The 18,513-nt window shown below is 37.7% G+C and overlaps 1 protein-coding gene across 1 annotated transcript in view; it reads left to right on the top strand.

Moving 5' to 3' along the window:
- LOC137223027 (uncharacterized) overlaps nt 1-18,513 on the top strand; it is a 38,185-nt gene that overhangs the window by 1,841 nt on the left and 17,831 nt on the right. Inside the window, exon 3 of the mRNA XM_067734637.1 lies at nt 1,662-1,729. Coding sequence (XP_067590738.1) covers nt 1,662-1,729 — 68 coding nt within the window. The remainder of the gene's footprint in view (nt 1-1,661; nt 1,730-18,513) is intronic.

Below are 18,513 nucleotides of genomic sequence, written 5' to 3'. Positions count from 1 at the left end.
ACCAGTAGGAGAATTGCCTGAAATTAACAGCTGATAAAACATAAATGTATTGGTCATAAAAATGAGAGAGGTATCATGTTAATAATACAAAATATAATTTCAGAGGTTAGACATTTAAATCAAACAATGACTGTCACTTAAAATTATTCAGCACTTAAAAATATTGGGCAGTTTATAATCAAAGAGAGACTATATTCAAATAGAGATTTCTAATTCCATGTTCTTCTTCACCAATCCAAATTTCATATCACTCTCTTCCTAAAATTTCAATTTCAAGAAGTTACTCTCCTAATCAAAATCTTATTTTATGAAGCAAGATTATTAAAATTTATATTCTATGGGGCTTCCCTGGTGGCGCAGTGGTTGAGAGTCCGCCTGCCGATGCAGGGGGCATTGGGTTCGTGCCCCGGTCCGGGAAGATCCTACATGCCGTGGAGCAGCTGGGCCCGTGAGCCATGGCCGCTGAGCCTGGGCGTCCGGAGCCTGTGCTCCGCAACGGGAAAGGCCACAACAGTGAGAGGCCCACGTACCGCAACAAAAAAAAAAAAAAAAAAAAATTATATTCTATCCACCAGTTTCTCAAAGAAGTGGAATTATAACATGAATACAATAGAACAGAATGTGAGTGGGTATATGCCTTCACATACCTTTAAATATTCATTCAAGTTAATTTCTTATCATAATAAACAAGTAAGTATATTTATATAAATATAAACAAACAAGATAATTATAAATTGTGGTAAGGTATAAAATAAATTGAATAATGTGACAGAGAGTAGTGGTGAAGGAAGATCTAATTTAGATTGAGTGGTTAAGAAAGGCCTCTCTAAAGAGGTGAAGTTTTGCAGAGACCTGAAGGAAGAAGAAGGAGCCAGCCTTGCAAAGAGCTAGGGAATGATCATTTTCTGGTAGAGGGGATAAAAAGTACAAATGCTCTAAGATAAGAAAGAGCTTAAAGGGTTCTCAGAACTGACAGGTTATGGCCTGGGCAGCCTGAGCAAGAAGAGTGGCATCAGATAAAGCTGGACATGTAGACTGAGGGCTGGCTGGGGCTCACAGCCATCTGGTTTTATTTTAAGAACATAGAGGAGTCAGCCGAGAAGTAAAATAGTAAGAAGTTAAGATAAATAATCAGAATAACATTTTATTTTTTTAATTTGGAAAATTTCAAACACATAAAGAGGGGAAGAAATTAGTATAATGAATCCATCACACAGCTTCAACAATTATCAGCTCATGATCCTTGATTAACATTTTAGAAAGATCACTCTCCCTTCTTGTGGAGAATGTTCCGGAGGAGGCCAACATGTCAGCAGGGATGCCGGAAGACTTATTGTAATAGCACAATTGTTTCTCAACAGCTGTGACTTGGTTTAGGGTGGTGTCATTAATAATAGAAAGAAGAAGTTAATAATCTCAAAATGAACAGCACTTGGTGATTCATTGATTATAGGGATTGGAGAAAAGAAGGAGGCAAAGACTACTCCTGTCATTTTGGCTTTAGTAACTGGTGGATGGTGCTGCCGTTTAGTAAAATAGGGAAGATCTGAGTCACAATTTTGAGGTGAAACTAAAAGTTCCATGTTAGATATGTTAACTCTGAAATGTCTTTTAGACATCAAAGTTGCCATGTCAGGTAGAGTTTTTTTTTTTTTTTTCAGGTAGAGTTGACAGCTGTGCAAAGTCTGGGGAGAGATCTGAACAGGAGATAAGAATGCAGGACACCTCAGTAAGTAAATATTGATAGTATTCAAAGCCTTAAGGTGGGCTTCCAAATAGGAATTTATATGCCAGATAAGAACAGACTTAGCAAAGTGTTACCTTTAAGCGTCTGTGTTTCTTTCTTCTCTTCCCAGATATCTCAGGTTTTTGATCACCATTTACTTCCTCTCCTTCAGTTGCAGTTATATTCTCCTTTTCCTTCAAGGTGAGGGTTTCTACAATCATAAAGAAAATGATTCATCGCATCTTTTTATAGGATAAGTTAGTCACTGCCAATGTGTTAATTAATATGTTACCCTTCTCCAAGAAAACAACAGCAGGTAAAGCCAAATTTCCAAGTAGTAGATCAGGGGAAATTTCTCCTTATAGAAGTATTTCAGTTAAAAATAATGAAATAGAGGGACTTCTCCGGTGACGCAGTGGTTAAGAATCCACCAGCCAATGCAGGGGACACAGGTTCGATCCCTGGTCTGGGAAGATCCCACATGCCGCGGAGCAACTAAGCCCCTGCGCCACAGCTACTGAGCCTGCACTCTAGAGCCCGTGAGCCGCAACTACTGAGCTTGCGTGCTGCAATTACTGAAGCCCGCGCGCCTAGAGCCTATGCTCCACAGCAAAAGCCACTGCAATGAGAAGCCCATGCACCGCAACAAAGAGTAGCCCCCGCTCACGTAGCCCCCGCTCACGGCAACTAGAGAAAGCCTGTACACAGCAACGAAGACCCAACACAGCCAAAAAAAAAATAAAAATGAAAGAAATAGGAATGATTGAATTATTATTAGAATATCACTATTTTTGCAACCCCCTAATGGATTAATGGATCTAGACATTGATCACCAATGGCTGCTAGTATCACAAGAGAGACAACCACACTTTATGTGTGTCCTGATGGAAGACTATATCGTCACCTGTGAAGAAGTCTTGCCAACAAAATAGAACCTGAATCTGATCAAGCCTCTATATCAGATTTAGCAAATTACAGGAAATGTAGGGCACAGAAGAATATGGTAAAGAACATGTTAAATGACTCAACAGGGTTGCAAGCAGCAAATCCAAACAGTGGGGAAAATATGCAGGACCTAATTTCTTCAACAAATGAATTGCAAGAAATAAATAGAGCTGAAGGAGAGACATAGAGGTTGAAAGATAAGAGACATATCATCCAGCTGTAACGTGTACAGTCATTTGCATCTCGATTCAAATAAGCAGTCTGAAAAAGAACAATAGCATATGTTTATGTCATTTATAGACAACTAAAAAATTTAAACATTGGATATTTGATGTTACTAAGGACTAATTATTATTTGTAGTGATGATGTTGTGGCTGTGTTTTTTGAGTCCTTATTTTTTAGAAATATGTACTGAAATAATTGCAGATGAAATAATATGCCTGGGATTTGCTTCAGAATAGTGTGTGAGGGGGAAAGGAAGTAGGAGTATAGATGAAGTGAGTTAGTAATTGTCAAAACCAGGTGATGAGTACATGAGGATCATTATACTGTGCTGACTACTTCTGTTTAGTTTTGAAATTTTCCATAATAAAAAGAAAACAAACAAATAGCAGGTCTCATTTTGAAAAGGCCTAGAAAAAGTGTTACTATTAATGGGGTTTTAAATGTTTAGTATAGAAGATGAGTTTTCGGACTAAGGAGTTCTTTCCTTGCCTTCACATTAGCTAGCTTTTTCTACATATATATATATAAATGTTCTTTTACCTGTAAAACTAAAAGCAAATATTCCTAATGCCAGAGAGAAGAAATGCAGAATTCAAACCCTGTAGCTAAATCTGAGCCTCAGTATTTCTTGAGTAGCTGTTCTCTTCTGATTCAGTAATGTGATCTGACTCTGAAAGAATAGATACCTGAACAACAAACATGAGATAAAGTATACCGGGCAACAAATCTTTAGTAACCTGATAAAATGCATTCCGTTGTGCAGGAGTGTTTGGGTTACATAATATCTAGATTGATGTGGTAATTATTCCATCTAATTAGTTTATTACATATTATTTTTGCTTTTATAACTACCATTTTTTGATTATTCCCGATGGGCCAATCACTCTGCTAAGCTTTTTGTATATTTTATCTCTGTTTTATTTATTTCTTACACTTCCCCATGAGGTTGATATTAGGTGTTATTTTCCCTCTTTTATAGATAAGGAAACTAATGCTGAGAGGTTTTGTATGTAACTTGCTCAAGATCACATAGCTCGTTAAGTACAATCTGAATTCAGTAAAGTCCATTTCTTTCCCCTGCTTCCCAGGATGACCTAAATTAGAATGAATATATTCTAAAGGAATTTTGGCATGCTACACGATCCCATTTAACATAGCTAACAATTCAACCTGATCCTTATCAATGGACTTTAGATTTTAATTCTATATCTTCATTAAAGACAAGCCAATTAATGGTTATAAATGCTTCTCAAGGACATATTTTTTTAACATCGGTATTGGAGTATAATTGCTTTACAATGTTGTGTTAGTTTCTGCTGTATAACAAAGTGAATCAGCTATATGTATATAGATATACATATACATATATATATATATATATATATACATATCCCCATATTCCCTCCCTCTTGCGTCTCCCTCCCACCCGTCTAGGTGGTCACAAAGCACCGAGCTGATCTCCCCATGCGATGCAGCTGCTTCCCACTAGCTATCTGTTTTACATTTAGTTGTGTATATATGTCAATGCTACTCTCTCACTTTGTCCCCACTTACCCTTCCCCCTCCCCGTGTCCTCAAGTCCATTCTCTACATCTGCATCTTTATTTCGAGGACATATTATTTTAATGTAATAGAAAAGAATGGAAGTATTAAAGGTTGTTTGTAAAGGTTGGTGTCTCTCAATGCGTTCATTTATCACCAAAAAACATAGAGCATCAAAACACATTATAATGTGTTACAGTGGAAGAAGGATCTTCCATTGATCCCAAACTGAAAACAGTACCCTCACTTTCAAGATGTTCATTCCTTTGAAGGTGAATTTTGTGCAATAGGATGCTAGATTTAAGGGAATGATGAGGTGAAAATCATTCATTTATCAACTCAACAAGTATTTATTGTCTATTATGGGCCTCTGTGAGCAAAAAAGCGAGGATATAGTCACTGTCATTACGAATCCTATGGATCATTGAGAAATACAGGCAAACAAAGAAAAGCAAAATTAGAAATTGTGTGTCAGGAAGGAAAGGTCCATGTTGTATGTGAGTGTATTACAGGAACCTCACCTATTTTGGTGGTCAGAGAATTGGATCCTATGCATTCAGAAGTAAATAGTATGTATTTACTCCTTGCACTTAAATTATTGATATATGTATATATATATATATATATATATATATATATATAAACAGCATAATTTAATAAAACTTCTATCTCCCCACTCATCATTGCCAAACCATTTTGGTGTCTTAAAGCACCATGATATGGACTTCCCTGGTGGCGCAGTGGTTAAGAATCCGCCTGCCAACGCAGGGGACACGGGTTCGAGTCCTGGTCCGCAAAGATCCCACATGTCTCGGAGCAACTAAGCCTGTGCACCACAACTACTGAGTCTGAGCTCTAGAGCCCGCGAGTCACAACTGCTGAGCCCACATGCCACAACTACTGAAGCCCGCGTGCCTAGAGCCTATGCTCCGCAACAGGAGAAGCCACCACAATGAGAAGCACTTGCACCTCAACAAAGACTGGAGAAAGCCTGCGTGCAGCAACAAAGACCCAAAGCAGCCAAAAATAAAAATAAAAACACTGTGATATAGAAATTTATTTTTGTTTGTGAGAAGCCAGTCTTTTAGAACTTTTCTGAAAATGCTACTTTGAGTATAATGTTGAAGATCTTAGTCATAGGACAAACATCCTAGAAGATTTCTTACATGGGCCTTCGACTTGCTCAATAAATGTTGAATTTCTTGATCTGTCAAATTTACCCTGGTTTATAATTAATTAATTGTTTTTCCCATTAAACTTAAACCATGTAGCCACTTTTCCAGTCAGCTGTATGGGGAGAAGGAGGAAGGCTCCTTTTGAACCTATTCAGAGCTGCTTTTCCCCAGTTGATGGTACATTGCCAAGGTCAGAAAGCCTAAAATTAACTCCACCAGCAGTGTTTAGGTTTGCTTCATATAGCACATGGACTCAGGGCGCTCAGTCTGCTGGGCCTGCTTGCTGCTTCAATCTACCGTGCTCTTAAAAGTTTGTTTGCCTGGAGTGCATGTTGTGCACAAGATGTGGTAACTAAGCAGCTTGAAAGTATGTGGGGACTAAGCAAATAAGTCTCTCCTTTAATCTCAAAAAAACCTAGCAACAATGTTGGGGGGAGGAGGGTGGGGGATGGAGGAGTCCCTACTGAGTACGTCAGTTGAGAGGCTTAACTTTTAACCTTGCTGAAGTTTCCCAGAGAGCAGGCTGCTGACGTGCTGTCAAAGACCAAGAGATGATGATGCAGTTTCAAGGAGTCTAAGTTTTTAGCCCACCCATCTCCATGAGGTCCTTTAGCATGAAGGACCATATATAGACATAGAGAGTATCCCAACTGGCTGCAACTTAAAAATATCCTAAGGATCAGCAGCTGTTACTTTCACCCACAGAAATTCACAGTTGGCTTAATTAAATTGCGCCTGTTCTCAAGCGCTGCAACCCTTTGGGTTGTGCCCTAGGTGCTTATGCTGCCTCCCCCATCTCCATTCCCTTCCTCAGAGTAACTTAAAGCAGAATGGATGAATGAAAGAGATCACCTTATGAGCGGTTCAAGGTTTGCATCAATATAAATAATGAAATGTGGAAGTCAGATCTTGAATCCCTGCCTAGACAACCACTGGACTTCAGGGACCCTAAGTGGCCCCTAGCCTTGGCCATTTGTTCTCTCTTGCCCGTGGCTGCTCCCACACCCTCTTCTTGGCATCTGTCTCGTGTTTTCCATAGTTGTCATAGTCACAACCACAGCAACCTGAGCAGACCACAATCCTCTTATAGCTGGAGACATGAGCTACTGCTTTACACGATATAATTCCCCTGTCCTGCACCAATAGGAATCTGGTCCCAGATAGTCAAACCATTTGTTTTTCCTCAGGAGAAATATTCCAACCCTCCCAGAATATGACTGTCCTTAAGGTCTATATGGCATCAGGGCAGCCAGGAAGCAACTACAGAGAAGACGACCAAGATAATCAGTCCCACCTTGAAATTTGACCAAGTATATCCAGATCCCTTATTTATATAGGCTGTACTCTGTGTTTCCACACCAATCATTCCATTTGAGTATAGGACAAAGAGATTTAGTAAAATAAAACCATAGTGGGCAGGCAGATTTCCTATCCAAAATAGAGCTTTTAAAGGAAGTAATCTTGTAATGTACTCCTTAAGGGATAAGGAGTGAGATCTTCCTGGAGCCCTGCAGGATAAAGGACCACTTATAAGAATCAGTGAGTCAGTAACATTTTTTGAAGATCTACCATAAACCAGTTACCCATGCTAAGGGTGAAGATACAAAAGCAAGGTGCAACGTTACCACACTCAGGGAGCTCATTTCTAGTGGCAGAGACTGACTTATAAACAAATAATTGCAGCACGAAACCATCCCTCTTATAACAGGATTATATGCAAAGGACTACAGGAGCCCAGCTAGTGAAAGTGTTAATTTGAGGAGGAAGATAGGGTCCAAGAGAGTTTTACCCAAAAAGCAAGTCTTAAAGGGTTAGTAGACTTTCTCCAGGTAAGGAACGGGTGATGGAGGAGTAAGGGGCAGACAATGGTATTGCAGAAAGATGATGTAGCACGTGTAAATCCCAGAGTCATGAAAAAAATACATGTATAGGCAAAGGAATTGTTGACTGCTACAACCATTTACACCTTAGTATGAACCCTTATTCATTCGACAAATATTTATTAAGCACTAACTATATGCTAGTTACTTATGTAAACATTGGAGATATAGTAGGGTACAAAACTAAGTCCCTACCCCCAGGATGTTTACATTCTAGTGAGGAGGAGATATTCTGAATTTGTCAGTATTACCTCTCTAGTTGTATTTGCATTTTAATTATCCCTGATTATAGCATGAAATCTCAAGCCTTATTAAAGGAAAATTTTAGAAGAATAAAGGTATCAGGAATCAAGTAGGGAAGAAATTTTAGAGTCAAAATTCTGAAAACAAAAGCAGACAATAGTTCCAATGCTCATTTGAACTCCACTTCAGCTGATATCACAGAATCACAAATCCAGTCCAGTAGGAGGTGCTGTGAATATTTAAAATACAGCCTTTAGCCATAAACTCAATGGCTGTGTGGCCAAATGGCAGGCCTAAAATTGGAGCAGGTGTGTGTGTGTTTAGAAATTAGGATGGATCCACTACTGTGTTCCCGGGAACAAAGCCTTTTTCTCTCCTTGTTCTTTCCTCCCTCTGGTAACCTCCAGGGACCTGTGTCATCTATCAGAGTCACTGTCTCAGGGCTGTCATGCTTGCAAATTCCATAACTCTTCCCCAGATCATCAACAACCTTCACAGGAGCTGGGGGCAGGGAGGAAGGTGTTGGCTACACAGCGTGGCTCAAAAGGCCAGTTCCTCCCAGGAGGCCTCAGTGGTTATTCTGGATAAAGCAGCTCTTTGTTCCCTGTGGTACTCTGGAGCCAACTGTGGCTGCCTGTCCTGCCATGGCTCTTAGAGAGCTTGTATAATCATGGAAGCATATGAGAATCTAAGCCAGTGCTGGAAAGGAACCACAGAATCTTCGGGAAATGAGAGGAACTAATATTTATTTTCTGTTGTATAATTTTCTGCCAGTATCTTGCAAAGCTCTTTATATCTCACTTAATTCTCACTACAACCTTATGAGGCAGATGTTATTGTCTCAGTTCTCTGGATGAGGATATTAAATCATATCTAATATATGTAATACCAGTAATAAGTAGTAGATCCAGAATTTGAACCTAGGTCTATCTATTTCATGGGGAATCAAAACATCTTAGAGCTTTGTATATTTAAAGAGTTGGGATTTTAGGTAGTACACAAACACAGCATTATATAATATTGAATTACATAATAGGGAAGTTGTCACCTTTAAATTCATTTCCATTTCTTCTGATTATATCAAAAAGAAAGTCTTGGTTTGATGCTAGTATGTCTTTAACACCTCTCTAACACTTAGCCTCCCTTTTTATAAAAGAGCCCCAGGCTTTAGACCCAGAGACTTCAGCAGGCAGCAATATCTAGCTAGAGCCTAATAGTATTTTGCTCTAATTGAATTTATTTACATGTTCTTCTGCTACATGAGACACATAATACCGGTTTTCGGGCTTCCCTGGTGGCTCAGTGGTTAAGAATCCACCTGCCAATGCAGGGGACACGGGTTCGAGCCCTGGTCCGGGAAGATCCCACATGCTGCAGAGCAACTAAGCCTGTGCGCCACAACTACTGACCCCGTGTGCCACAGCTACTGAAGCCCGCGTGCCTACAGCCCATGCTCTGCGACAAGAGAAGCCACCACAATGAGAAGCCGACGCACCGCAACAAAGAGTAGCCCCCATTCACCGCAACTAGAGAAAGCCCGCGTGCAGCAACGAAGACCCAATGCAGCCAAAAATAAATAAATAAAATTTTTTAAATACTAGCTTTCATTTATACTAATGATATAAAATTGGGCCTGTTAGTTAAGCTCAGGACCTCTAGCATCCAACCATCCAGATTCAGCTACTTTCTAGCTGTTTGACCTTGGACAAGTTAGTTAACCCTCAGTTTCCTCACTTGTAAAATAAGTTTTATGGTGTTATCTACTATATAAGGTTGATGTGTAGATTCAATGAAATATTGTACATCAGGCACTTAGAACAATATTTAAAATATCCTACTGTTTAGCACAGGGAACTATACTCAATATTTTGTAATAACCTATAAGGGAAAAGAATCTGAAAAAATAGATATATTTATGAATAACTGAATCAGTTTGGTATACACCTGAAACTAACGCAACATTGTAAATCAACTATACTTCAGTAAAAAAATATATACTATTGCTCAATAAATGTTAGTTACGATGAAGTTTAAAAGAAAATGAGCTGATTTACATCAGGATTTCTGATCTTTGGTACTGCTGACATTGTGGGCCAGGTAATTCTTTGCTGTGGGAGGCTGCCCTATGTATTGTAGGATGTTTGGCAGTACCCCTGCCCCCTATCCACTAGGTGCCACTAGCACCCAGTTATAACAAACAAAAATGTCTCCAGACATTGCCAAATGTTCTCCTGGGTGCAAAGTCATCCCTGGTTGAGAACGACTGATTTAGGGGAAAATGTTAGGCAAAAGCAATATTTAGATATGACAAACATCTAAACACGTAACAGGAAAAATTGAAGTTTGGGAAACACTGCTCTAAGACAGTACTATTTGAAGTTTAATTCTAAAAATCAGAAATTACTATTTTTATTTGCAGGTTTATGACAACGTTCTAAGTTTCCTATCAAAGCTAGAAGTATTCAAACAACTTAGAAGGGGCTAGACTAGTAAGTACATGAAATTCATCTTTATTTATTTTTACATCTTTATTAGAGTATAATTGCTTTACAATGGTGTGTTAGTTTCTGCTTTACAACAAAATGAATCAGTTATATATATACATATGTTCCCATATCTCTTCCCTCTTGCGTCTCTCTCCCCCCCACCCTCCCTATCCCACCCCTCTAGGTTGTCACAAAGCACCGAGCTGATCTCCCTGTGCTATGCGGCTGCTTCCCACTAGCTATCTACCTTACGTTTGGTAGTGTATATATGTCCATGCCTCTCTCTCGCTTTGTCACAGCTCACCCTTCCCCCTCCCCATATCCTCAAGTCCATTCTCTAGTAGGTCAGTGTCTTTATTCCTGTCTTACTCCTAGGTTCTTCATGACTTTTTTTTTTCTTAAATTCCATGTATATGTGTTAGCATACGGTATTTGTCTTTCTCTTTCTGACTTACTTCACTCTGTATGACAGACTCTAGATCTATCCACCTCATTACAAATAGCTCAATTTCGTTTCTTTTTATGGCTGAGTAATATTCCATTGTATATATGTGCCACATCTTCTCTATCCATTCATCCGATGATGGACACTTAGGTTGTTTCCATCTCCGGGCTATTGTAAATAGAGCTGCAATGAACATTTTGGTACATGACTCTTTTTGAATTATGGTTTTCTCAGGGTATATGCCCAGTAGTGGGATTGCTGGGTCATATGGTAGTTCTATTTGTAGTTTTTAAAGGAACCTTCATACTGTTCTCTATAGTGGCTGTATCAATTTACATTCCCACCAACAGTGCAAGAGGGTTCCCTTTTCTCCCCACCCTCTCCAGCATTTATTGTTTCTAGATTTTTTGATGATGGCCATTCTGACTGGTGTGAGATGATATCTCATTGTAGTTTTGATTTGCATTTCTCTAATGATTAATAATGTTGAGCATTCTTTCATGTGTTTGTTGGCAGTCCGTATATCTTCTTTGGAGAAATGTCTATTTAGGTCTTCTTCCCATTTTTGGATTGGGTTGTTTGTTTTTTTGTTATTGAGCTGCATGAGCTGCTTATAAATGCTAAAGGAACTTCTCTAGGGAAGAAACACAAGAGAACGAAAAGACCTACAATAACGAACACAAAACAATTAAGAAAATGGGAATAGGAACATCTTTATTCTTCTTTGACCTCCTTCTCTTCTCCTGCCTTCTAGTGTGCCACCCAACACCTCCCTCTACACACATTCTCCTGAACTGACTAGGCAACATCCTTCATCCAGACTTCTTATACACCCCCTCCCCAATCGAGTACTCTTCTCTTCCCCCAGTGCTCTATTCCCTGCTTTTTGAATTCATGTAAAAATGTAATTGATGCCATATCAGTGTGTTTTCAGTTACAGACAGCAGAAAACTGTACTCTTAAATGGTTGAAACAATGAGGAAATTTATTGGTTCACAGAAATGAAGTTCAGAGATTGGGAGGTTTCAGAGTAATGTTAATTCAGTGGCTCCAGCTCTGATTTTCTATGGTTCCCTGTAGTCTGCCCTTCTCTGTGTGCTAGCTTCATCCTCTGCTTGGTGATGAATTGACTACAGCAGTTTGGGACCTCACATTCACAGGCAACCATTTTCAGAGGACGTTAAAAGAAATTTGTCTCTGGAAGTTATCCAGTGCCTTTAATGAAAGTTCAGCCTCAGGTTGTTCAGCCTTATAAGTTATTGGCCTTTAATGATTAGATGCCTGAAAAACTCTATCTCTGAAGTTCATTAGTTTCCTGGGTTGTTGATAGATTAAATAAGATAATATAAGTGAAAGCACTGTAAACTGATTTGTAAACTGATATGTAATTGTAAGATATCTTCTCTTGGAAGGGTCTTTCTTTAAAAGAATAATCGATCTACTGAACTAGATGATTCATAGTGGGGTTTATTGTACAAACACTCATAGAAAAACAATGGTGCATGAATGCCAAAGAAACCTCAAAACTGGTGCTTTAATAAAGCCAAACAGATCTCAAGGAGACCTGGTGATTGATTCTAGACTCAAGACAGCTCTGGACTACTCAGCAGCAGAATTTGTGGACCTTATTATGCTCTGCATTGATATGGCTCAGCTATAATAAATGTTTCTACTTTCTTCTGTCCTGCTCCCAACTGGCAAATTATTTCTGCATTTGTAATTCAAATTTCCAGGATGGGGATGATGATTGACTTAGCCAATACCTCATCTATTTTTGGACTAAACCCTTTACCCAGGCCACATCAAAGGCCACTGGCCAGCTTGTGGGGAGGATGTGCTTGGTCTCCATGCTTAATAATGTCTTTCAAAACCTAAATGAATGCCATTTCACACTACACAATATGTTCTTGCACAAATCAAGAAATTGACTTAAGTAAATAGAATGTGTAAAAACATCAGTACTCTGTAATTAGACTATAAATGTAATACAATTCTCTACTCAACAGATATACCCATAGGATGGGGGCTTCAAAAAAAAGAATTTTCAGAAAAACTGAAATGGGCAAGTTTAGCCAGGAAAATTTTAAAAAATAAGGGTAGTGAGGAGGTGATCAGGCTACCAGATATTAAAACATTATAAAGTTACAATGTTTAAAAGCTTGAAAAGAAATCTAGATCAATGAAAGGGAATAGGAAGAAAACAAGAAAAATAGATTATTCAGTAAATGATGATGAGACAACTGGAGAACCATCTGAAAAATCTTGGATCCCTACTTTAATTTCTTACCAAATTAAATTGTGAATGGATCAAAGATTTAAACATAAAAATTGAATCCATAAAAATACTAGAAAAAACATTGAAGAATTTTTTTATAATTTCATCAGGGAGAAAGCCTTTCCAAGCTTGACATAACTCCAGAATCCAAAGCCACATAGATATTCACAGGAGATATTGATAAATCTGATAAATGAAAAAAATTGCCAATAATGAAAAATATTAATAACAAAATTTTAAAATAGATAATTTGGGAGAAATATTTACAACATATTACAGAAGTAGTGCTTATTTCTTCGCTTTATAAATAGCTCTTATAATTCAATAAGAAAAAGATCACAACACAATTTTTTTAAATAGAGGGAAAAATACATAAACAGAATATTTTACAGCTGGTAAGTAAATGAGGCAGATCTATATAAACTGATCTTAAATTATCTTTCAGATATATTAGTAAGAGAAAAAAGGATATGGTAGAGGATAAGGAATCAGACATAGAGGGTGATTAGTTCTCAAGAGTGGGGATTCTGGCTAAACTGATTTAGCAGGATTCTTCCTAAAACTGGGCAATGCAGACAAACATGTCGGCCCAAAGTTCAAGACCTACTTGAAAAGATGGCTCAGAAGAGCCTGACTAAAGTTTGATCAAGGAGAGAGTCTTTGTTGATAGTCATAGATTCCAGGGATTAGGAAAAGGGGGTTATTATTCTGCCTACCACCAAGCAAATTGATCAGCCAAAGAGAATCAACTGAAAAACTATTATAAGCAATAAAATAATTCATTAGGGTGGCTGAGTATAAAATTAATGTATAAATTAATATAAAAAAGACAACATCCCATCCATCTAGCAACTAAAATATAAAATACATAGAAATATCTATGTTCTTGATTACTCAAGAAAACAGTAAAAGTGTTGTTGAGAAGGGAAAATATCAACCTGGGATCAGAATTAGGAAGAATTATTTTTCAACGTATCCTCTTTTGCATCATTTAAGTCATTTCATAGCCATATGCTGTTAAACATATGAGTCTGATCTTGTCAATGCCTACTTAAAATTCGGTATTGGTTTTTTGGATGTTATTGCTGCTTGCCAGAATTGTTTTTGTGGATTTGTTTTTGTTTTTGTTTTTGCTGTCTATTATCCAACTCCCTTTTCCTATTTTGGGAGAATCTGCTACTGTGTATGGTTTCAGTAGGACTCAGTGCTCCATCATTTTCTATGGAAACTGAAGAGGGCAGAAATGGGATCTTCCTGCCCAGGGCATTGACTCTGGAGGTGGTTACACTGAAGCCAGGGACACTTAGCTCTATCATGGGAATCTGCAGAAGCATCCCACACAGGTGGAGGTGTTCCATTTTAATTAAAAACAGCCATTGTACTTTGTGGTTTTTTGCTTGTTTGTTTTTGTTTTTATTTATTTGGCTGCGTCGGGTCGTAGCTGCGGCATGTGGGATCTTCATTGAGGCATGCCGGCTCTCTGGTTGAGGACTATGAGCTCAGTAGTTGTGAGGTGTGGGTTTAGTTGCCCCGCGGCATGTGGGATCTTAGTTCCCTGACCAGGGATCGAACCCGCGTCCCCTGTGTTAGAAGGTGGATTCTTAACCACTGGACCACCAGGGAAGTCCCTGTACTTTGTGTTTTTTGACCCAAAGGAGCATCTTGGTTTTTTTCTGTTTTCCAGATCTTATCTTCAGCCTCTTGCTGATGTTGTGAATCCCGAAAACTAAGTAATAATATGTGATTTTTTTCCTATTTCTTGCGATCAAAAACCCTAATTCCAGATATCAGTCAAACCCATTAGCAAGTCATACAAGGACCCTCCTTTATTTTTAGGCTTATCTCTAGTCTACCTCATTCCCGGTACATACCTGGATTTTCTATAATTTCCCAAACATGCCATGCCTTTTTACCCCTCTATACCCATATAGAATATTTTCTTTTCCCAACAGAGAGGTAAATGCCTTCTGAGCTTTTAATACCCACTTAATTCAACCATACTTTCTCTGCATCATCCCCTCAGTACTTTCTCTCTTACTTCTATGGTCTATTACAGTATTTATCATATTATGTCTAAAGTATTTGAACTATTCTGTATCAGACTGAGAATTCTGAGGTTTGCTCAGACCACCAGGGCCTGGTCCAGCACAAGGCATGTTGAGGCACCTTAATAAGTGTTAACTGACTATATGAATGAAATTAGTTAAATGCATTTTTGATGATTCAAGATTATTTTGACCACCATCACCCTTTTTTTTTTTTTTTTTTTTTGTCCATTTCACTATAGCTCTTTGGGGTTATGAAAGGGTAGAGTATGATTTGTTCCTTTAAAAATCTATTTAATATTTGGCAGCTTAAAAATAGCTTACACATATATTTTCTTAGTTGATTTTTGTTACAATCATGTGTGGCAAACTAGGGTAATGAGTTTCAGAGAGATTAACTTTCCTAAGATTATATGACATATATATATGGTAAGAATAATATAAAATTAATAAAGGAAAAACGTGTAAAATATTATCCAGTTGTGTGGTTGGGGAAGCTGAAATCACCAGTCAGTACATGGTAAAGCTGAACTTGAACTGTTGAAATGGAATCAGTGTCCCAAATCATTATGCTACTCTGGTAATTTTACTGTATCCTCCTGCTGTTATTAATGGCCATACTTATGGCTTCGTATAGTTTCTTTTTCTGCTATTTTCTTGCAATGCCATCTTGCTGCTGCTAATTCACTATTTCTTATCTGTGCTGGAAAACAGATAAGTAAACCTATTGTGTCTAAAATTAAGAGGAGGAAATGAATGAATATCTATGGTTTCTGTAACACCTTTTATGAGAAAAACTTTATTTTGTTGTTGTTCACGTTTTGATTCTCCATCATATTCTATTTAGTAAAAGTCCCAGAAAAGTGCCCCTTCTCAAATAACTTTATTTGAGTTAACTCATACAATTGACCTGAACACAAGTTTCTCTAAGTAGTCAATAATGAGGCGTTGGAGTGACAATAATCTGGAAGCCATAATCTTTTTTCAGCCCTTGAGCTCGTCCACCTGAAGGAGAGAGACAGTGGCTGGCTCAGTGAACCCACCACGGAGTGTCTATACTATAAACTGCTCAACAGTGTTAAATGGCTGAAATGTTAAGTGGATAATACTTTACAAAAGGAGCAGAGCTCACAGTTTCAGAAGAGCTACTGAGCTCTAGAACACTTGTTAGAAATTGCCCTTTTGTTAGTTTATTCTTTCATTAGTGTATATTTTTCTTTAGTACAGCTTCTTTTCTTTTTATCATTTATATATATGCATTTATATATCATTTGCATATGTATGTATCACAAAAAAAGACCAGAGAGCTCGAATTTGCCTCCATCACTGGGCAGTAGAAAAAAGCCCACTTTTGTATGTGTACTACTTAAACAGCACAATAATGGTTAGTTACCCATGAATGGGTATTCATGTAGTTTCTTTCAGAAAAATGTTTAAGAGTCTGATTTCACTCATTCAGTTCATTTCATGCACATTTACCATGTGCCCAGCACTCTAAAGGTACAAGACATACAGTAATGAACAAAATCAATATGGTTCCTAGCTTCATTGAGATTATGTCTCTTGGTGTATGGCCTCATTGTATAAACAACTTTTATTTTTAATTTATAACCCAAGGTCATCATAAAATACTACCTGTAAAATTTTTATAACAATATGAAACTTCCCAAATATACTCCCTCAGAAAATATGGGGCCAAATATAATCATTGAATTTTAGTGCCGAGATACATTTTAAAATAGGCATATATTATGCTTTTCTGCTGTGTCTTAAATTTCATTAGGTACTATATTAATTTCCTATTGCTGCTGTAACAAATTGCCACAAGCTTAGCAGCTTGAAAGAACACAAATTTATTATTTTACAATCTGGAGGTCAGAAATCCAAAGTGGTATCTTACTGGGCTAAAATCAACTTATCAGGGCTTTGTTCCTTCTGGAGCCTCTAGGGGAAAATCCACTTCCCTGTGTTTTCTAGCTTCTAGAGGCTTCCTGCATTCCTTGACTTGTGGCTTTATTCCTCCATTTTCAAAGTGAAACACCACTTTGTTAACTGTGGTGAGATTATGGAAATTATTTTATTTTTTTTCTTTTCAGCATTTTCTGATAGATCATGTATTCTTTTTATAATACAAAAAAAAAGAACATTATGACAAGATTCTGTTCAGAAAGCATTTTAAATTCCTGTGCAACTAGAACAGATCAGTAGGAATTGAGGCTGTTCAGATCCGGTTGGAACCAGACCAAGACCAATATTGTAGCCTGGGTAATGATCTTAGCTTGACCTGATGAGCAGTGGAGAACTGTGGGAGATTTTTAAGCAGATGATTACCAGTCATATTTGTAATTTAAAAACAAGCTGTAATTATAGATTTTACTAATATAAGATAAACTTTACTACTATTTTATAACCCCCCCTTTTAGATTCACAAACTATAATTTAGTTGTCTCTGTTGTTAATCTAGGCCATTTCTTCATACCATCAGGCTGATACCAATTTTTAATTCATTTTGCTATGAAAAGAAGCATTTACTTTATGCTCTTATGGATAAATGGCTGGATTCTTCATCTTTTGTCTACGGATATCTGGTTCATACTTAAACACTACTGTTTCAAGTGAATCAGAATTTCTCCATTGTCAATGGAAGTGGAGTGGGAAAAATTTCAGCAAATTTTTATTATTCATTAGCCCCAAGTATCTTCTTGACCTTTGGCCAGGGGGTAAAGCAGTAGTGTTGATTAGTAGGTTTGGTTCTGATAGGTGGGATTTAGGACACAGATTTTCAGAAACATGCTTGTAGCGGTCAGCAGAAGCTGCTGGGGGAGGAACTAATTGGGTGAGAACTCTGCCTCCATCCCCAGCCCCAGACACGGGGACAGGACCACAAGGTAAATGCCTTATTTATCTACTTCATAGTATTTATTATGTTTTGTATGAGATTAATTTGAAAGAAAAGACGTAGGTTTGAATCTTGGAAAACACTATTGTAGCCCATTTTTAGAGTGACATTTTGCTCTATACTCAGCTTATAATGAAATAATGGGTAAGCTGCTTGTCTAGCTGTGGCTTTACACCCTCTTTAGATGTCTACACACATACCACCCACTGTGTCTCATAATGCATCCAGCCTGCTAGGAGGATAAGAATTTATATTTCATTTCAAGGGCACAACAGCTATTTCAAATATTTAGTCACTAAAGGAAATTAATCAAAGATTCCTTCATAATTATTGCCCTAATTATCTGAATCAATATTGTCTCCTAGAATTGGTTTACTTCCACTGAAAGCAGCTTACTGTCATGATCTAGCTCAGCAAACATGAACTATTATAGTTGCTTTGAACAAAATATGTAGTTTATAGTTGCTAGATTTAAAAATTACCCAATATACTTTATTTTTTAAAATTGAAGTATAATTGACTGACATTATTATATTAGTTTCAGGTGTACAACATAGTGATTCGATATTTTTGTACATTGCAAAATGATCGCCCCAATCAGTCCAGTTATCATCTGTCACCATACA

Source organism: Pseudorca crassidens, chromosome 4 (genome assembly GCF_039906515.1).
Source record: "Pseudorca crassidens isolate mPseCra1 chromosome 4, mPseCra1.hap1, whole genome shotgun sequence".
NCBI lineage: Eukaryota > Metazoa > Chordata > Mammalia > Artiodactyla > Delphinidae > Pseudorca > Pseudorca crassidens.
This window is presented reverse-complemented; position numbering and strand designations above follow the sequence as displayed.